General features: G+C 46.8%; 2 protein-coding genes across 4 annotated transcripts; one reads left to right on the top strand and one right to left on the bottom strand.

Moving 5' to 3' along the window:
* Positions 1 to 1,843: 1,843 nt before the first annotated feature.
* On the bottom strand, positions 1,844 to 9,360 carry NECAP1 (NECAP endocytosis associated 1). Of its 3 annotated transcripts, none has more exons than XM_051636346.1 (8): positions 9,168 to 9,360; positions 7,903 to 8,003; positions 7,647 to 7,751; positions 7,164 to 7,245; positions 6,643 to 6,751; positions 6,374 to 6,560; positions 4,211 to 4,304; positions 1,844 to 4,090 (listed from the first exon to the last, which is right to left on the bottom strand). In XM_051636346.1, the coding sequence occupies exons 1-8, from the start codon at positions 9,263 to 9,265 to the stop codon at positions 4,042 to 4,044; spliced, it is 825 nt and encodes a 274-aa protein (XP_051492306.1). In that variant the 5' UTR covers positions 9,266 to 9,360; the 3' UTR covers positions 1,844 to 4,041. The 3 variants fall into 3 exon arrangements, with proteins under 3 accessions (XP_051492306.1, XP_051492316.1, XP_051492325.1); XM_051636356.1 differs by having other exon boundaries at positions 4,211 to 4,292; positions 9,168 to 9,358; XM_051636365.1 differs by lacking the exons at positions 1,844 to 4,090; positions 4,211 to 4,304 and adding an exon at positions 4,311 to 6,180 and having other exon boundaries at positions 9,168 to 9,359.
* Positions 9,361 to 16,945: 7,585 nt separating this feature from the next.
* C3AR1 (complement C3a receptor 1) lies at positions 16,946 to 19,388 on the top strand. The gene is made up of 3 exons (XM_051626814.1): positions 16,946 to 16,959; positions 17,813 to 17,835; positions 17,926 to 19,388. Exons 2-3 carry the CDS (start codon positions 17,820 to 17,822, stop codon positions 18,936 to 18,938), a joined length of 1,029 nt encoding a protein of 342 aa, XP_051482774.1. The 5' UTR covers positions 16,946 to 16,959; positions 17,813 to 17,819; the 3' UTR covers positions 18,939 to 19,388.
* The last annotated feature ends 1,175 nt before the right edge of the window (positions 19,389 to 20,563 follow it).

Raw genomic sequence — 20,563 nt, 5'->3', positions numbered from 1 at the left:
GCCTAAGGAAACCAGCTGATCCACTATGTAGAATATATTAAACATTCAGGAGATATTGCTCAGTTTGATCTGCTGATCCACATTAAAGGCCTGGCCTTAATCCTTTAGCTAGAGATCACTACTGTCTGCAACACTGGAGACCTACAGCCCCTGGCAGCCTGCATACTGGCTTCTGCTATATTAGAAGAAACCACTGGCAATGGGAAGAGCCGGAAGAGACAGGAGGATTCAGCCAGTGCAGTCACAGGCCAAGTAATTTCACAAGTAACTTACCATCACAGCCAACTTGTCCCACTGGGGACAGAAAGATTGCTCCTGAAGGTCATTAGGGAGGAGGAGACGATTTACACAAGACACATCAACCTGTTGCATTCTAGCAGGCCTCACTGTGACGAAAGGCACAGGGACCTGGGAGATCACCAGAGAGGACTAAGCTCTCCCTCATGAATTGAGTCCCAATCCTCTGATTCTCTGTGCACAAACAGGACTATAAACCAGCACCTCCCTTAGGTACACTTCACCTGAAAATCCTCCTACTCTGAAGAAATAACCTCTTAGACTATTCAACCCTTTTTTACTGCAAGTGCCTATGGGAAGTCAGGGAAGCTTCACCATAGCTCATGGGCAAGACCCTTCACCTTCTGCCTGACCAGGATGTATGCAACATATTCACCCTGTCACCAAAACAAGATAACAGCTTTGCTCCTAGATCCAAAGAAATGTAAAGATTTATGTATTTTTTTGCCACTACAGTTGCTAGAGTATTTGACAATGAGACCAGTGTTTACTACTGTCATTCAAACAGCTGACTTTAAAGGTTAAGACTTCATATCTTTATCCAGGCCATAAGACTTCCATTGTACTTTCAACACAACTGTATGTAGAGCTTTGCTGTCTGGCAGAGTAACTCATTGCAAGTGTAGCTGTGCAAGAAGAGAAGGCTGTGAGCAGGCCAGAGGGAAGAACATCAGGTACCCGAGCATATTCTCCATCTTCCGGGGGACTGGCTGCCCAGACTCGGGTCCAGCTTAAATGATATAGATGTCTGGCTTTGAGAAATCTCAGCAAGGCTTGTCTGCCAGCTTATCTCAGCTAGGTTCTCATCCTTGATCCCTGTCTGAGCTAGTACAGCCATGCCCATGCCTCACCAAGTACCTTGCTGATCTAAATTACCACACTGACATGCTCTGATCTTCCTGCTTAGATACTGCAGGACTGTTTCTTTACTGGCGAGGCCACTGTCTGGGCCTGCCTTGCTGTGACTCAGCTTCCAACCTGCTCTCTCTTCCACACCACCCTGCCCTTGCTGCTGCCTGACAAGGGGCCCAACTCAGCTCACCTTGCTCACCTCTTCAGCCAGAGACTGCTTCCCATTTATAAGCATGGAAAGAATAACTTCTAAAAACATCTGCAGGGTGTCTAAACCTCTAATGTCCAAAATGTTAAATGGCAGGGCAACTAAGTTTTCTCACTTGCTAGTTTTATCCACATTCTTATCGAGCACCACACACACACCTACAGTCAGGCCTGTTTGCATGTTGCTTTGGTTAGTTTTTTTTACTCCATTTGGAACAGCCATAGGCAATTTTTCTATCTTCGTCCATGCTCCTACTTCTTCACACAGACAGAACCTGAACCTATTCGTTCCTAAAGTTGCTCTTGTCCAGTCCACAGGCCATAATGCACTTACAGAAGGGTAAGTAGGCTAGTAGGATCTTCCTAGAGACATAAAGACCCTCAGTCTGCAGAGCTTCCAAAGCAACAACAATTTGACAACTTAGAAGACTCGTGATATTCTTTTCCCCAATATTACTTGTTTAATTACCATTCACACCAGTACATCTTATGGTTTATATACATAGATCTTTAATTTTTGTTTTTTCAGCCTTTCAAATACATAATATAGTATCTCCAGAATACTAAGACAATACAGAAGAGGCTCCTAGTTAGTTAATTGGTGCCATGAACTTTCTTGGTTTGGGGAACTGATACATAGTTGAAATGACAGGACCTCACAACAACTTGAGCAAAAAAAAAAAGGAAAAAAAGTCCATGAATTTGCTAGCAAATTATAGCCACCCACAAGTTCAGAGATGGCAGGGAGTTTAAATACAATGAGAGTGCAGAAGTGACTATGAAGGCATGGGAGGGATGGCAGGGGAACACCAAGAGAGCCAGGGGAACAGGATTAAATGACTACTTAAAAACAGCAGTCTGGTCCCCACTTCCACAAGTGGAACTGCTGCAGCTTTAGAGCTATTTTCAATATTTTTGCTTTGCAGAGGGATGGTCTAAGTGAAACTGTCTTCAGAATTCCCTCAGTGCAGCAAGAAGACTAAAAAAGACCTTTGTGAGTACAAGGTGCATACAGCTAACTACTCTTCTAAAAGCCTCACCAGGAAGTCTTTGCCCAAAGGGAAAACTTACACTAGGTGTGCTAGCAGAGCATATTCCAGTCACAAAAGCATTGCTGCTGGTTTAATGTTCAAAACAGGAAGCAACCTTCCAGTGAAGTACCAAAAGCCTAGTGTTCTAGTAACTGGGTACAGCTGTAAAAGAGTCACTGAGACCACCTTTCCAGCTGGCACTCTGACTGATAAAGCTAGCACAGAGCGTAGCTAGTGGTGTGAGGTTTCCAGTCTGCCCCTGGGCTCTGCCCAGAGTAATCAGCAGACTTAAACCCCAGATTGCATTCATAGCTGCGGAAAATAGAGTAGTGCCTAGATCAAAGGGCTTTAGGAAACTCTCCCAAAGAGAACAGCAGAGAGTGAGGGCCTTCTACCTCTTTCTAACCCCCTAAACCACACAGGAAATAGAGGTGGTTTGGATTTAAAAATTAAAAAAAAAAAAAAAAAATCCTAGTTACAATAAGCAGCTCACAGTCCTAGAAAGTTAGCCTCAGAAGCCACAAGAAGGACCACAAGTGGGAGAATTTTGCTGCCATAGTTCTCAAGACTGGGCCTACCATACAGTTCTTGCCCAATTAAGTGCTAGATGAAGAGGGGAAGGAGGTTGTCTCTTCACCCAAGAAGAATCTACCACCCCCATAGTTCCTTCTGTGGCAGGGGTATGCAATACTTGTAACACAGTGCCAAGTTACAACACAAGGCCAGGGCTCAGGATAACGATGCAGGAACACAAAATGCTGAGTGGTGTGATCACCTAGTTGTCATCTAGTGCAAGTAGCTACCAAATATATATATATTTTTAAAGCTATTTCCAGTTAAAACAGCTCAGTGCCAATGGGGCCTTTGCATGGGGTGGGAGGGAGAAAGGAGTGAAAATTAAATTCCTCCAGTGAACCTGCAAGCCAAACAAAAGGAGCCTCATGATGGGGTGCCCACCTAGAGCTACAGCACAATGGCAGCAGGTCTGCTCATGGACTTGCATGATACCTTCCATAGGAGTACAGGAACACCCAGCACTATCAGGAATTGCACCAAAGAGAGGAAGAGTAGTGCGTGCATGGGGAGGTTAACTCCTCACCACAGACATAATCAAAGAGGGTTTTGTGCTGAGGCAAGACCTGTCTCCTTACAGCTTCCATTTACAAGCTGTAGCCAAATGCAGCTGCCCTCAACACTGCAGACCAAGCTGCAGACTTGAGTCACGATTGAAAACAGCCACAAGAAGCAACAGTCTAACCAGAGAAAATTTAAAGGACAAGAGATTCAGAGGCACCTACCCAGCCTCCTCCTGTACCCACCTTCTTCAGGATTCTTGCTTCCCCTGTATAGAAAGATGGGGAAAGAGAGCTAGAATGTACCATGTAACGGCCAAGTGGGTGGAAGAGATGAGAATACCTCTCTCTCCTCCTTGCCCACCTTGTGTCAGGAGTCAGTATGTTCTCTTTAGGTTCAATGGTTTCACTGAATCAAAAATAGTAAGTTTTGACTGAAGTGAAGATCTGGTTTAAAAAGGAAGGATTGTCCGGATTTGTTTTTGATTGAAGTTGAGAGAGTTTCATGCCCCCTCTGATCCCATTTGATGCCTCTAGAGCCTCTTGGTCATCAGTTTGTCCCATTCCACTGCTTTGACCATTCAGAACTGGACCCAGTTGGACTGCTGAGGAGCCTGATTGGGAATAGCACTGAAATAAAGAAAGGACAATCAAAGGAGCAGATCGAGCAAGACTTCTTAGCTTATGGCTCTTCTGGTGCCTGCAAGGATGCTACACTACTTATGTGCAGTTCCCTTCACCACAATTTACCTGGATGCAGTGCTGAAGTCTCCCCAGAGGTCTGTGGTAGCTGGTGGTGGTGCCTTGGACGCAGAAGCAGGAGCATCTAAGTCTAACAGAATGTCTAAGGTAGAAGGAAAAAAACAAACAAACACACCACCAAACAACCAACCAACAAACCAAAACCAAGCTCATCAAGCACAAAACCCCACAAGCATTTTAACTGTCACCTTACACAAGCTGCTGGATGAAGGGACAAAGAATGATGAAGGGACTCCAGCTCTACCTCCAAAAGAAGTTAGACTTTTTAAGGATTTTGTTATAACAGCAGCTCCTTTTGCTTAATGTGCACCAAGCCTCCAGGTCCTACTACAGGGGTACACAGTCTTCAAGGACTATTCCGTCTCTACCTAGCATACCAACCAGCAGATCTGTGACATATTACCTCTCTCAGTAGAATTAAGGCTCAAACTCAAGCAATCATAACAGTTGCTAAGCAGACGTCACTTTAACAGTACAAATCATGCACTGTTCAGTCTATTCAGATCAAGCCCTATTCCGAAGCATGTAGTTTCTTCTCACTCTGATCTGTGTGCAGCACTGCTGAAGTCTCTGCCTTCACAAAATATCATCAGGTCTCCAGACACCTCTGTAGGGTCACACTAAAAGTGTGTACAGCATCCAGAAGAATGCAGCAGCCTTTCTGTTATAGAATCACAGAATGCTTTGAGTTGGAAAGGACCTTAAAGATCATCTAGTCCAACCCTCCTGCCAGGCACAGGGGTATCTTTCACTAGATTAGGTTGCTCAAAGCTTCATCCAATCTGGCCTTGAATGCTTCTTGTGATGGGGCATCCGCTACTTCTCTGGAAAACCTCTTCCAGTGCTTAATCACCCTCACTGTAAAAATTTTATTTCTTATATCTAATGTAAGTCTACCATATTTCAGCTTAAAACCATTCTCCTTTTCCTACAGGCCCTGGTAAAAGAGGTCTCCCTGGAGCCTTCTCTTCTCCAGGCTGAACAGCCCCAACTCTCTCAGCCTGTCTTCATAGGAGAGGTGCTCCAGCCCTCTCATCGTCTTTGTGGCCCTCCTCTGGACCCGCTGTAATAGGTCAATGTCTGTCTTGTGCTGAGGACCAGAGCTGCACACAGTACTCCAGGCGAGTTTGCATCAGAGCAGAGTGAAGGGAATCACCTCCCTCAAACTGCTGGCCACGCTTCTTTTGGTGCAGCCCAGGATACAGCTGGCTATACATTGCTGGCTCATATCCAATTTTTAATCCACCAGTATTCTTGTCTGCAGAGCTGCTCTCAATCCATTCATCTCCCAGTCTGTACTGGTGACCACCCTCCTGCAGATGCAGGACCTTGAACTTGGCCTTGTTGAACATCATATATATATACACACACATAGAATCATAAAATCACTTAGGTTGGCAAAGACCTTTAAGATCACCAAGTGCAACCATTAACCCTACTCTACCAAGTCCAGCACTAAGCCATATCCCAAAGCGCCACATCTAGACAACTTTTAAACACATCCAGGGATGGTGACTCAACCAGCTCCGTAGGCAGCATGTTCCAATGCCTGACATATGAAGTTCAACAAACATTTTTATGTATTTTATTTTTTTTTATATATAATCCATCTTATAAAAACTATATGCCTATTAACCCACTATACCCACAATCCTACTATACTTTGCAACTCTTTCTGCTGCTGCTCACACTAAAGTGTCCTCTCTCCCCTTTCGAAGCCACTCAAGGAGTGCTTTTCCTCCATCTGCAACAACAACCCCAAGTTTATCTGTATTCTTCTGCAGAATGCACCTGTGCAGTTCTGGGTATCATTACACAGCTCTGTCAGTGCCCCTAAAACACATGCCATTTCAGAAAAATCCAACGTTTAAATTTCACACCCACCTGCCCTCATACCATTTTGACCAACTTGCTTTGTTCTTCCTTTTGCAAGGACAGGAGCTACAAGGTTGTCCTGGCTGCAAGAAGAACAAGCAACTACGATTAAACAGGCATGGAGATCCTCAGGTCAAGGAGACCAAAGCCCTCGGGACACATCATGTTTCACAGGTCACTGTTGGTACTAGATTGAACACTGGTTCCCTGAAGCAGCCCTCAGTCCTCCCTACGCACCTACTAGTGTCTGACAAACTGCTCTATGCTGATGTTTACCTGCATTGCTCACATTACTGGATTTCAGCACAGGTGGTGGTGTGACGTGGTTGGCAATGGCAGTGGAAGAAGGGGGAGGTATAGGAGGAGCTGCAATTTTGCCTCCTGGTGGGGGTGGCAGCAGGCTTAGGCCCCCTGATCCAGATGCACGGGGCTTGGCTGCTCCTCCTTTCTTTGTTGTCATATTCTGTGTAACAAGAAAGGACAAGTGAGGAATAGTCTCTGTTAGCTTATCCAAAGAAAGAAGAAGAGTAAACTGGGCTGCTTACCCCAATGCTCAGTTTGATGGTCTGCCCTTCTTTAAACCCTAAGTCTAATTTGGGACGTGTGTCAGCTTCCTGCGACTCCTTGGAGATCTCAGTCTCCTGCTTCACCCACCTAAAATGAAGAGAGGAAGACTTAATATAAGACCCTGTGGGAAAGGGGAACAGGGTTTCAGAAAAATGCATGGGTCCTCCCCCCATTCTGCCAAAGAACTACCTTTTGCCTTGAAAAAACAGATACCTCCCTGCTCCCAGGGTAGTACAGTTAAAAGATGGGACCACTATGAACCCAAAAGACTAACACTGCACCTATAGCATCACCAGACTTAGGCTTAAGACTTACACATCTGACCCTGAAGGACTCCCAGCTTGCATGACAGTTGGCAACACACTCAAATATCCCTGATGGAGCCAAAGCAGGGCTTCATGACCATCCCAAGGAAGTCTGCACTAAATGAACATGCACCACCACCTGCCATGTTCTACAGGCCAGAGGAAAAACAGCATTCCACAAAAATACAACTCACTTGAAGTGATCCTGCAAAGAGACGTTGAAGTCAAAGGCATCACCACGATCCGTGAAGCCAATGCCTATAAAAGCACTTCGTCCTAGCAAGGAGAGAGGAGTCGTCACTCGAGTTGCCCTGCAAATGGGCCCTTGTGTTCTTTCACTCCAAAATCCATCTGCTTCTCCTAAGTTGCTCTGTCACACCTCCCTCTTGCACACTGGCAGCTGGACACCAGCAGCTCACAAAAATTCATTGTTCCTAGCTTTCAGGCTGCATCCTTCTTCTCGTGTGGCACCCTCAGAAACTGAATGTTCCTTCCCTGACCCTGGACTCCGTGCACTGCAGAGAACCCTCCTCCATTAACCTTGCCTTCCTGTCCCTCCCAGCACACTACCCAGCCTTTCCAGCACTCCCAACACCATTTAAATCCACCTGGGGTACACCCAGTTCCACCAGGTTAAGTCTTCTGGCACTTGGCACATACATGACCACTCAACTCACCAGTCCCATCCTGAATTCGAATGACAAAGTAGCGGCTAGAATCTGCCACAGTCTCTACTGCAATGCCAGGGTATTGATCTATCGGAGCCTGGGCAAAGAGTTCTCCTGCAGACAAAGAATTGATTATTAAGAAGAGCAACCTCTTGTTGAAGTGTGGCCAGTGCTGCCATGCACAGCTGTGAGCAGGCTTAGAAGCACAGACTCACAAGCAGCAATCATAGTCACAGTCTTGTCAGAGCCACAGCCCTTCCCTTACCTGAAACCTTATCCTCCAGTTTTATGTATGCAGTTTTGCCTTTGGAGGTGACACGAAGCCGCCCTGTCCAGTCTGGATGGTCCAGTTTCCAGTCAGATGCCCTGAAAAGAAAAGCAGCTGTTCATCAATCCCTCCACACATTGATCCCTCCACTTCTGCCTAACCATTTCAGCAAAAGTCTCTGCTCCCCAGTCTTCAACATCTGCAGCTGCCTCATTCCACTTCTCTCCCCAAACAATATATGACATCTCAGCTCCTCTCTGTTGCTGCCTGCCAACATAGAGACCTCTTTTCTCAGGGTAAAGGGAGACAGATACAGGCCAGAGATCATCAGCTCTGTCTTTACCTTTATAAGCTTGCTGAAGAGGGGAAACTGAAACTCATTTGTAAGAGTAAACCCAAAAGCAACTAGTAAGTGACTTGTGAGCATCAGGAAGACCCCAAAAATTAATTAATAGTATGCTGAAAAGCCACTCCATTATTCTACCCTGTTGATGTAAAATAATACCAAGTACCTCTGAACCTGGAGCCAGCAAGCTTACACAAGGTAAAACATCATACACACAGCCATCCTGACGAGCCCATCAAACTCTTTGCTACAGACCGTTGTGTGGGGAAAAAAAAATAAAATAAAGAAAAAAAAAAAACAATAAAGAAAAACCAACCAACTCTGCCCAGGAGTAGCATACACACTGGCAACAACTGACACCCATCAGTGCTTCAGAGCACAAGCCTGTTTTTCCGGAAGGACCGTGGGCCCAGTTCACAAAGGCAGACTCCCCGGGTTTCCGATAAAAAGGGAGAAGGCTCCTCCAGCTCCCGGCCCTGCAGCCTCTTCTGAAGAACGACGGTGAAGCCCGCGCGGCGTCCCGCCCGCCGCCCAGGCCGAGCACGGCAGCTCGCCGTGCCGCAGCAGCCCGCCGTGCCGCGGCCGGGCAGAGCGGGAGAGAAGGCTCCTCGGGGCCCCCTCCTCCCGCACGATGGGCAGCGCTGCCCCCGCTCCCCGCGGCACGGAGCAAAGGCCGCCGCTCGCAGGCGCAGGCCCGCCGCAGGGGGAGACTCCCGCCAACCCGCCCCCCGAAGCCGCAGCCGGCGGGGCCCAGGCCCAGGCGCGGGGAGCAGCCCCGGCCTGCTCCCCCCGCAGCCCCCGGAGGCCCGGCGGGCGGCAGGGACGCCCCTTCCCGGGCCCAGCCCCCGGCTGGGCAGCCCCGCGGGCCGGGAGGCCGGGAAGCGGGCCGCGCCGGGGCGATCCGCCCGCTCCTCACCTGTACCCGCGGTTGGAGGCGCGCGGCGGGATGCGGTAGACGCTGACATCAGGCTTCACGCAGAGGACGGACTCGTACTCCAGCTCCGCCGCCGCCATCTCGGTCGCGAATCCCGACCCGCCGGCGAGGCGCGAGGGGCGGGCGCCTAACCCCGCTGGAAGCTCCCGAGCGCCATCTTTGGTGAGGGCAGGCCCCGCCGGGGGGCGCGGAGGGGGCCGGGCGGGACGCAGCGCACGTCGAAGGCGCAGAGGGAGGCATCTTAGCTCCTGGCAGCGCGGCGGGAAGCGGCTGCCGCGGCACCGCCCCGGGGGCAGCGGCCGCGCCTGGGCCCTCCCGCATCGGGCCCTCCCGCACCGGGCCTGGCTCGGGCCCGGGAAGTGCGGGCGGGCGGCGGGCCCAGCCGGGCCGGCAGCAGCCAGGGGGCTGCCTGGGGCGGGCGGGCTCCAGCCTGGGTGCTGGGCCGGCCCCGCGCGGCCCGCAGTCCCGCCGGGCAGGAGGCAGCGAGGCAGAGGCGCCGGTGTCCCGCTGGGAGCTGGGCAGCCGCCTCTGGCATGTGGGGCTGCGTTTTGTGTGGCCCCACGAGCGCCTGGGGAGGCTGGTGGAGCCCTGCGTGCCCTCCGCTGTTCCCTCGGTCCGTGCGGGTCTCTCCGCCCGGCAGCCTTGGGGCAAAGCTCGCATTTTAAGTGGAAATGTCTGTTGCTGTGGCCTGTGGTGCTGCGGTCAGGAGGCCTTGGTAAAACAAAACCAGAGCGGAAGCACAGCACAAAGCCATTACCCGTTTTGCAACTAGAAGAAGTTGAAATTCCTGCTGCGTAAGGGTTAAATTTCAGGAGTGTGGCTTCCTAGAAATGTGGCCAAAATAAATGCACATATACTGGTGTATTTATCTCGCCACCTTACCAAATACAAGAAGACAAACTAGTAGCATTTAAACTGTTAAATTTTTAAGAGTCGATGGCTTCCCAGTGAAAACTGGTGTTGAAGTGTACTGCTATGCAGTAGCCTGTCACTGAGTCTCTTCAGAGTGCCAAATGTTTGTTCTGAAAAGTGGAAGAGAAGGTGTATGGAAAGTTACTAACAAAGTTCTATATCCGCAGAACCAGGGGTGGGCATACCATGAGCTGGTTGTGCTATCCATGGAAACCTGAGCGAGCACAGTGTATCTGAAAATAAATCAAAGGTGAATGAAACACTAAGTTTGAGTAAGGCTGTTTTTTGGTGGTTTTGTTTGGTTTTTTTTCCAGTATGAAATAGTGTTAGTTAAGGCAGTGAAAGCTGAACTGGTATCTGGAGGTTTGTTTCTCACTGTTTCAAGAGGTAAGCGGAACAGGATGGTAATGAGCCTCAATCAGCAGCCAAACAAGCTTTCCTTCTGTCAGGTCAAACGTCCAACTAGCCCAGTTGGCACCAGTGCCCGGTGCAGAAAAACTTTGAAACAAAGAGGGGCAAACTAAATAAATCTGGTAAGTGAAGCTATTTTGTAGCTGAGGAGGGGAATAGTCTTGGGCCATGAAGACTTAACAAAGTAGGATACTTGTAGTTTTAACTAGCTTATCTAAATGCAGCTGGCCTAGTTTTCCCTAGAAATTATGTTGACAGCTGTATGAGTAGATACACAGAAAGATGTGAGCTAAGTGCCTGCAGAGATACTGAATGGCACGAAGACGCAGCCTCCTTGTCCAGCGTTTCCCCTCCCTGCGGCGGGAGGGACGGGCTGACGCTCCGCTTGGCGGCAGATCTCGGTGCCGCAGGGAGCAGAGCCCCGCGCTGTGCGGTGTGGGTGCCCTGCCCGTTACACACTGGGGCGAACAGAGACCTGCCTGGGAAGACGTGAACCCTTTCGTGCAGCTCGCACGAGAGCTGGTGGGAAGGGATACACGGTGCCAGTACTTGATGCAGGTACTGTGCTACGGTGTAGAAGAAGACTCTGTCTCCCTGCTTCAAATATGCCACTGTTAACGCTGCTTGCTAGACTGCCAGAATTGAGGCAAACAGGCTGATGAAAGGCAAACCTTGGAAAAGGACAGAGCTGCTTAAAGAAAGCCTACAAAACACTACAGAATTACACTTTCCTAGTACACTAGCCTAGCAAACTGTAGTGTAAGAGCTTTGTGGGCTAGAGGTTTGTTGTGCCTTTATTGGCATTATTTTATAGCTTGCTGTGGATTAATCTGATTGCCTTTTTTTTTTTTTAGTTATTTATACTTGTGGGCACCCATTTAATTCCTGGAGCCATGCATCTAATAGTGCAAGTTAAAAAATTATAATTTTTAAAGTACAAACTTCTACCTGATCATTTAATTTGATAGCACCTAGTTCTTGTGCTATAGGAATTCATCTGTCACTTTCTCCATGTGTCTCATACTGACACTTAGATGTCTCTTTCCCAAGTGAAGCATTGTCATCTATTTAGCTTGTCCACCAGAAGAAGCCATTCTGAACTATGGTGGCCTAGTTGTCACTCTGTATAATTTCTGATTCTGTAATTGTTTTTAAGATCAAGGACTGCCACAGCATTAAGTATTCAAGAAGCCTCTGGATGCTTCCTGCTATATTTACCTTTTGAATAGTGTTGTATGTTGATGTGTGTGGTGGGTTAACCCTGTTTGGACACCAGGTGCCCACAAAAGCTGCTCTATCTCTCTCTTCCTCAGCTGGCCAAAGGAGGGAAAACCTAGGGAAAGACTCCTGGGTCAAGAGGAGGAAAGATCACTCACCTGGTACCATCACAAGCAAAACAGTCTGGGCCCAGGGAAAGTCACTGGTATTGAATACCAATCAAATCCAAGTAGGGTAACGAGAAATAAACCCCAGCCTTAAAAACACTTTTTCCCCACCTCTCACTTCTGGGCTCAGCTTCACTCCTGATTTCTCTACTTCCTCTCCCCAAGCACTGCAGGTGGATGAGGAATGGGGGTAGCAGTCAGTTCATCATATGCCGTCTCTGCCACTTCTTCCTCCCCAGGAGGAGGACTCCTCACACTCTTTCCTTGCTCCAGCATGGGTTCCCTCCCATAGGAGACAGTCCTCCGCAAACTTCTCCAATGGGAGTCTTTCCCATGGGCTGCAGTTCTTAGTGAACTGCTCCAGTGTGGGTTCCTTCCAGGTAGTGCAGTCCTTGAGGAACAGACTGCTCCAGCGTGGGTCCCCTACAGGGTCATAAGTCCTTCCAGCAAACCTGCTCCAGTGTGAGCTTCTCTTTCTGGGTCACAGGTTCTGCCAAGAGCCTGCTCCAGCATGGGCTCTCCATGGGGTCGCAGCTTCCTTGGAGCCTCCATCTGCTCTGGTAAGGGGTTCTCCACAGGCTGCAGGGAGATATCTGATCCATGGTGGACCTCTATGGGCTGCAGGAGGACAGCGTGTCCCGCCGTGTTCTTCACTACGGGCTGCAGGGGAATCTCTGCTCTGGCACAGGGAGCACCTCCTCCTCATTCACTGGCCTTAGTGTCTGCGGAGTTGTTTCTCTCGTCTATTCTTACACCTCACACCAGCTGAGGGCTGTTGTGCAGTAACTTTTTCCCCTTCTTAAATATGTTGTCTCAGAGGTGCTACCATCACTGATGGGCTTAGCCCTGGCCAGCAGCAGGTATGTCTTGGATCTGGCTCTGTGGGACATGGGTGAAGCTTCTGACATCATCTTACCTACATGCAGGGTAAAATGCACAGTTCATGCCTATCCATAGGTAGCCTGATAATAAGTCACACAGAAGAATAATTTGGGCTTTTGCTTTGCTTTTTGCTTTGCTTATTTAAGGGGGGTAAAAAAAGAGGACATTTTTTCAGGAATGTACTTAATGGATGGACCCAGTGTTTGGAATTTTCCTTCTCTGCACAGGAGGTACAGGGGAAACCAATCTCACAAAACTACTCATTAGATAACTAAAAGGTTAACCTCAAGATGAGCATTTTTACAAAAGAGCTCAAATACTATTTCAAACTGTGCTTCCTGCACTGAAAATGCCCCAACAAACCAAACAAAACACCTGACCAAATCACTCCTCCCAGTACAGAGAACCTTTTTTTGTGAAGAGTTACTTTTAAATACGTAGATCATACATAATTTAACAGTTTTGCCAAGCTCTGTTTCCTGCTTGGTGTCCAAGGCTTGAACTTGAGCTTACTCAGCAGTGTACAAAAGTGCCTTGGGATCTTTCAGTGGATTTTCTAAAGAGGAGCAAGACTCGGAGGGACACCAGTGCAGGGCAGCCCTGCGGATACTTGATGTGATTGTAGAGTCCCTATGAAACAAAGTGTATGATTGAGAAAACAAGCTCATAGCAAGGACTGGCCTGCAGACCACTGTAGTATGCTTTCTAGAGAAACAGTTGTGCTAGTCTAGGCTAACCTTGGTGTGGAGAGTTTTGGACAGGGTATTTAGGTAAGTAGTTTTGGCATATACACAAAGAACATTCAGGGTCTGTGAAAGATCATAGCTATCTAGTTGTTTGACCTGCAGAGAAACAAATGGGAGATCTGAGAGGGGCTGCAAAGCTTTGCAGAATGCAGAAGTAGTAGTACGAATATGGAACACAAGCAGAATCCTCAGCGTTTGCAAAAGTATTTTGGAGACAACCTGCATTCTCTTGCAGGAGGGAGGCTTTTGTGAATATACTGATCACATTTTTAGAAATATATGGATGTAACTCTAGTAACTAATAGACTGGTGAAGTTTTGTAATAATGAACCTGAAACAGCAATGTAAATGGTAACTTGCATTAAGGTTTTAGCCAACTTGTGTTGGCCAGTTGAGTCATGATAAACTTAAATATGAACATCCTCATAAAAAGCTGATGGAGTATGGGCTAGAGAAGTGGACAATGAGGATCTAGAAGTGGCTGAACCACTGGGCTCAGAGCGTGGTGATTAGAAGAATAAAGTCCAACTGGAGACTAGTCACTGGTGGTGTCTGGCAGCAGTTCACACTGGTTCCAGTACTGTTTAACTCTTCATAAATAACCTGGATAATGGAGAAACATGCACCCTCAGTAAGTCTGCAGATGATACAAAACTGGTAGGAGCGGCTGATGCACCAGGTGTCTGCTACCACTCTGAGGAACCAGAACATGCTGGAGAGTTGGGCAGAGGAATCTCATGAAGTTCAACAAGAAGTGAAAAATCCTGCAGCTGGGGAGGAACATCACCATGCACTGATACACGCCGGGGTCTGCCCACCTGGAAGAACAGCTTTGCAGGGTATGATGGTATTGTGGTCCTGCTTGACAAAAAGCTAAAGATAACCCAGCAATGCACATTTACAATGAAGAGTGTCAATAGCTGCCAGGGTTAGATTAAGAAGGGTGTTGCCAGCAGGTCAAGGAAGGTGATCCTTCCCCTCTACTCGGCACTGGTGAGGCCACATCTACAGTGCTGGCTCCAGTTCTGAGCTCCTCAGTACTAGAAAGACATGGACATGGTGGAGTGAAACTTGTGGAGAGCCACTAAGGTAATTAAGAGACTGGTACACCTGTCATGGAAGGAAGGGCTGACAGAGCTAGGACTGATCAGCTTGAAGAAGAGAAGGCTCAGGGGGGTTCTTATCTATCTGGTGGGAGTGTTTAATGGAGGTGGACCCAGACTCTTCGGTAGTGCCTGCTGACAGGACAAGAGGCAGTGGGCACAAACTGAAACACAGGAAGTTTCATCTGAACACAATAAAACGGTTCTTTACTTTGAGGGTGGTTGAACTCTGAAACAGGTTTGCTCGGAGAGTTTGTGGGGTCTCCTTCTGAGGAGACAGTGAAACCCAACTGGGCATAGTGCTGGGCAGTCTTCCCTAGCTGACCCTGCTTTGAGCAGTGGGATTGGGATATACAGTCTCAAGATAGTATTTCAACTTCAACTATTCAGTGATTCTGTGAATTAGAAGCAAACTCTGTGAGTTAATCGTGAAGGGATCAGAGAGATCCAGAAGAGAAGAATGCAGTGGGGTCATTGGGGATTTCCATCAAAGGTCTGGTCTGACCTAAATAACCATTTTATGAAAGTAACAAACTGTCTTTCTCTCCTCCTTGTACCATCTGCTTTGAGTGTCTGCATCGTTAGGCCCTTTTTGCTGAGGTGCAAAGCACTTCACTAGTCAAACTGCCTAAAAGGTTCATTGATCTGGAAACTTACACAGTGAGGTATCACAGTCTCATCACTGTCCAGGGTGAGCTGGCTGGAGTCAAGATAAAGTCCTTGCTGTGTCAAGGTTGGCTGCAGGGGAGAGGTTTTGACTGGGAGGATCAGAGCTGGCCAACAGGTGGAGAAGGACCTTCTTGTAAGGGAGTGTTTGACTAGAGCTAACAAGTCATGGGGTGGTGAAAAGGCTGCACATCCCTTGGCCAACAGGAGCCCAAAGGAGTACCCTCCTATCAACACTATCTGTCTGGGTCTGAGGAGTCCCCCCCGAAAGATGGCAGCTGAGAATAAGATGTAGCTAGGGGAATTATCCTGGAAGGCTGCTGACAGCCTGTCCATTTTTGGGGGTACAGCCCAGCCCTGGCCTGCCTTCCTCATTCTGGTTTCATGGCTTTTGAACTGGAGGCAGCATTCATGTGTTTCACAGAGACATGCTCAGCACCAGAACTCTGCACCGTCCTGGTTCATTTTCCAGACCAAAAACTGAGGCTGATTCTTGTATGTTTGGGCTTTGTAATTTCTGCTAGCAGTCTTGATTTCCCAAATTGGGAGGGGTCAGGGGGAATCATATTGTTGCACATTTGAAATGCCTTCCCTTAGACGCCTTCTATTTTTATAGTCTTGCCACATTTTGCGATAATCAGCATTTCAGTAAACCACTTCTAACTTTTCATCAGTCAACTTCCTTCATTAAAAAAACCCAGTCAACAACTTAAGTTAAATACACTGAAAAGTAAAAAATAGGATTAAAGTCCCTTTGACACGACCAGTTATGGTTTGCTGAGTACAGTGTTCTGTCTTTGGTGAAATAAGCTGTCTCAAGTAGGAACAGAAACTGATATGGATTCCTAAGAATCCTAGAAATGGGATTAGCTAGGTGAATATGTTGGTCTGATAAAACGAGTGTCTGAAGGGTGGACATCAAGAATGGCCCAGTCTCTTTTCAGTGGTGCCCTATTGATAGGACAAGGGGAAACATCACCAAGTTACAACACAGGAAGTTCCACCTCAACATGAGGAAAATCTTTACTGAGAGGGTTACAGAGCCCTGGGACAGGCTGCCCAGAGAGGTTGTGGACTCTCCTTCTCGGGAGACTTTCAAGGCCTGTCTGGACACCTTCCTGTGTGATCTGCCTGAGGTGTTCCTGCTGTGGCAGGGGGTTGGACTAGATGATCTTCAGAGGTCACTTCCAACCCCTATTATTCTATGAAAACATTGCAGTGGCTACAAGATAACAGGGCTGACACCTGATGGTGGCATGGCAGGGTTTGGAATGATGAATTACATCAAGCAAAGGTCAACGTTATGCTGATAGGCAAGACATCTGATTCAGTTGTCTTATGAAAAGTATAGTAAAGTAAATGCCCATGCCTATCATTCCCTTGTTTTCCATTATTCTTTGACTCAGGGCAGTATATTATTTTGATGGTGTTCCTACATCTTCTTTTGGTTTGATGGTTTGTTTCTTTTATCAGCAGTTCAGATCTAAGACTTCAAATATGAGTCACTCTAAGCTTTTCTGTCAGGGCGAAAGAAGATACTTAGCACACACATGCACATAGAGGAAAAAAACAGTTCCTAAAATGTCATGTGAGTTTCACTTTTTGTTAACTTCAGAAACAAGACTCTGGTTCTTGCTGCCTGGCACACCAAAATATCTGCTTCACTTAGGTAGGTGTAATAATTTTCCATTTCTTATTCTTCACTCCTGAAAACCTCTTTCCCCTCCAGTTTCCACTTTTATCTTCACAACCACATAGCAGCCCTTTTAGCACTTGAAAACATAGCGCTGGCAGTATTTTCTTATGGATTCATCCCTCAGTGTGCTCTGCAGTAGGTTTAGTATTACTGTCTTTAGAACATTCCTTGATTCCCTGTTCTCCTCATACTATCTTCTGTAGCTATATGGGGAGGCAGCAAGATTCAGCTCTTGCAGCCCTGTTCTCCGGTTGTCCCTGTAAAGGTTGCTTCTACATCTACTTTTCTTAAGCCCCCAGATGCCTTCCAGTGACTTCTTCATAGCTTTCCTTGCAGGTCACTCTCACATAAGAGCCTCTTAGCAGTTGTACAGAAAGTTGCAAATTACCATGGTTGTTACAACTGTTTATTTTATTTTCTTTGTGGTGAAGCCCTTCTAACACTCATGTTGCTCCACATTTAGACCATATGTTATCCAAGAAAAAGGTGGATTATTTGGGTTTTTAGTTATTTTTTTTTCATAAGAGTCCCTGACTGGCATTTAAGTACCAGCATAATGGAGGTTAAAATAAGATCAGGCTGCGTTGTCTTAATTCACATCTTTCTCCCCAGTTGCCTCTGCAGGCTGTATTCTGCTCTTATCTATGCAGTTTCTGTGCATTCTGATAATGCTTTTAGAGAACCAAAAGGTCTCTAAATCAATCCAATTTGATTGAACAAGGCTTTAGTTAACAGGGATTTTATTAACAATTCTATGAGTGCATAAAGGATGAAGATCAGGCTCTTTTTCTCAGGATTGCCTACTAATTTGCTTTCTGTTTTATAGGCACAGAATGCCTCGACTCCTGGGTAACAGCAGTTCACATGAACAGTCTGCTGTATATTTTGCATCAGGATCCTTTGTCTCCATTGCTGTCTTCATCATTATTTTCATCATAGGTATTCCAGGCAATGGCTTGGTGCTCTGGGTAGCTGGTCTGAAAATGAAAAGGTCTGTGAACAGTGTCTGGTTCCTAAACCTTGCTGTGGCTGACTTAATGTGCTGCTTGTCCTTGCCATTTTCCATTGTTCACCTGGCCCTCCATGAACACTGGCCTTATGGTTGGTTCCTCTGCAAAGTCATTCCATCAGTCATAATCTTCACCATGTTTGCTAGCATCTTTCTACTTGTGGCCATCAGCATTGACAGGTGCCTCCTGGTGATGAAACCCGTCTGGTGTCTGAACCACCGAACAGTGAAATTTATATCACTAATATGCAGTGGCATTTGGATCCTGGCCTTAATTTTCTGCTGTCCCACCTTCTACTACCGTGACACTAACACTGGTGATGACAAAACTGAGTGTGGGTACAGTTTTGAAGATGACAAAGGGCTAGGTTATATGGATGATTCTGTAAATGAGTTATTGGAAAATTACTCATTTTTAGCCTACAATGGTAATGACTCATGGGGTGATTTCTATGAAGGTGATTATTCTGTATCCCTTGCCTTAGTGGTAATAAACATCACTAGGGCTGTCTTTGGCTTTGTACTCCCCTTTGCTGTAATGGCATTTTGCTATGTCCTCATTGCTGTCAGAACACGTGCAAAGCAATCTCATAAACCATGCAACAGGATGCTGCGAACAATTGTGCTCATGGTTGCTGCATTCTTCATCTGCTGGGCTCCATACCACGTAGTTGGGATTCTGTCCCTTGTACCTACTCTTGGAAAAGGACTGAAGGATTCATTGATCGTCTGGGATCACCTCTCTACAGCACTTGCATATGCCAACAGCTGCATCAACCCCCTGCTTTATGTTTTTGTGGGACGGCACTTCAGGGCAAAGGCATGGCAAACAGTGCAAGGAATCTTGGAAGGTGTCTTTACTGAGGAACCAATACGTTTGACCGCTTGTACCCTTGAAAGAAGCAAGACTTCAACTGAGAAGGACGTTAGCAGCACGCTGTAACACAGGATCACTGTAGAAAGTGAGCTATGGCCCTGCACATCTATCCCATTCTGCTTAACAGCTTATTTTGCTCCAACACATTTGATTCATCTGCAGATCCACACACAAGGCACTGAGATGGTTCAGATCAGAACAGCTAACTCTTTTTATATCCTACTCTAAAGAGAAAGAAAGTTGGAAGTATCAAGAGTTATAAATACTCTGAGGGAAGACTGGTGAAGTAGGAGAGAGTATTTTAACCTTTAAAGAGGAAAGCAGGCTTGCAGAATGATCTGTGCTGGAATAATGAATTTAATCTCTGAATTAGATACAGATGCGGATGTCATTTGAGTTATTTGCATATGTCTATGTTGTCTATTTCCTGTCTCTAATACATTGCAGATGAAACTAACTAACTTTGATGTCTCTCCTTGGAATCTGTCATTATATTTTTCCTCTCCTTTGACTATACTTGGGGTCTGAGGTGTTTTTTTTTTCCCTGAAGATTTCCCTACCTGGCACTGATGAGGCCCCACCTCAAATACTGTGCAGTTTTGGGCACCTCAATACAAGGGCTTTGAGGCACTGGAGTGTGTCCAGAGAGGGGTGACCAAGCTAGTGAAGGGCCTTGTGAACAAGTCTTATGAGTGGGTGGGTCACCATCCCCTGACGTGTTTAAAAGTTGTCTAAATGTGCCACTTGGGGACATGGCTTAATGCTGGACTTGGTAGAGTTAATGGTTGGACTAGATGATCTTGAAGGTCTTTTCCAACCTAAGTGATTCTATGAATCTATTATTTTCTTATGGTAGTACATTAGAACAGCACTTGCCCCAGTTAGCTGCATGGAATGGACTTTCATCCCCTGGTAGATGCTCAAGATATTTCTTTCTCCCAGCAAATACCTCACTGTATAGTAGTAATCTGGTCCAACGCACATGCCATAGCTATGCTTGTTAGCATGCACTCACTCACTACCTCCCCAGCATTCCCTCCACCCCCAGAGTCCCAAATCTTCCTTTTAGTAAGCCTTGGAATGGAGAAGTGATAACATCTTGTCTGACCCCAAGGTGGGGACCCAGCCTGTTGCAGCACAGTCATGTCCTCTCTACAACTGGAACAGGCTGCCCAAGGAGGTGGTGGAGTCAGCATCCCTCAAAGTGTTTTAAAAAGAAATATATAGATGTGGTCCTTAGGGACATGATTTAAGCACTGAACAGGTAGATTAAGTTATGGTTGGTTGATTTAGGTTAATAGTTGGACTTGATGATCTTCAAGGTCTTTTCCAACCAGGATGATTCTGTGATTCTGTAAGAGAGATGTGCTTCTCATGTCTTCCTGGTGGAGGAAGATAAAGTTTTCGCCCAGACAGGCTATTTGGAGGCATTTCCCAAGCTTGGATGTCCCCTGTTCCCAAAAAGTAGACGTACGTTTACTAGGCACTCTAAGGAAGTGGATTAAAAACTTGCTTTTTGTGTTGGTCCTTCTTCAGAGGTCAACAAATGGTATGACAAACAGCCACTAAGCGTTGGTAGTTTTCACTTTGCCTTTCTAGCAAGCCTGAGTTGGAAGGCTCTTTGGCCTCTAAGAACAGCCAGCAGTGAGACCTTTTGACTCTTCCTCTTGACAGAGTAACTCTCATTTGTA

This window comes from Apus apus, chromosome 1 (assembly GCF_020740795.1).
Source record: "Apus apus isolate bApuApu2 chromosome 1, bApuApu2.pri.cur, whole genome shotgun sequence".
NCBI classification, from domain to species: domain Eukaryota; kingdom Metazoa; phylum Chordata; class Aves; order Apodiformes; family Apodidae; genus Apus; species Apus apus.
The sequence above is the reverse complement of the archived record's forward strand: the minus strand, read 5'-3'. Positions and strand labels throughout refer to the sequence as shown.

What these genes read in the sequence shown, in the direction of transcription:
- NECAP1 (XM_051636346.1), bottom strand. Translation starts at nt 9,265, where the DNA reads ATGGCGGCGGCGGAGCTGGAGTACGAGTCCGTCCTCTGCGTGAAGCCT. An exon ending in TCTTTGCAGGATCACTTCAA is followed by an intron (nt 6,752 to 7,163) that starts GTGAGTTGTATT and finishes TCTTCATTTTAG; the next exon opens with GTGGGTGAAGCAGGAGACTG. An exon ending in CCATCAAACTGAGCATTGGG is followed by an intron (nt 6,561 to 6,642) that starts GTAAGCAGCCCA and finishes CTTGTTACACAG; the next exon opens with AATATGACAACAAAGAAAGG.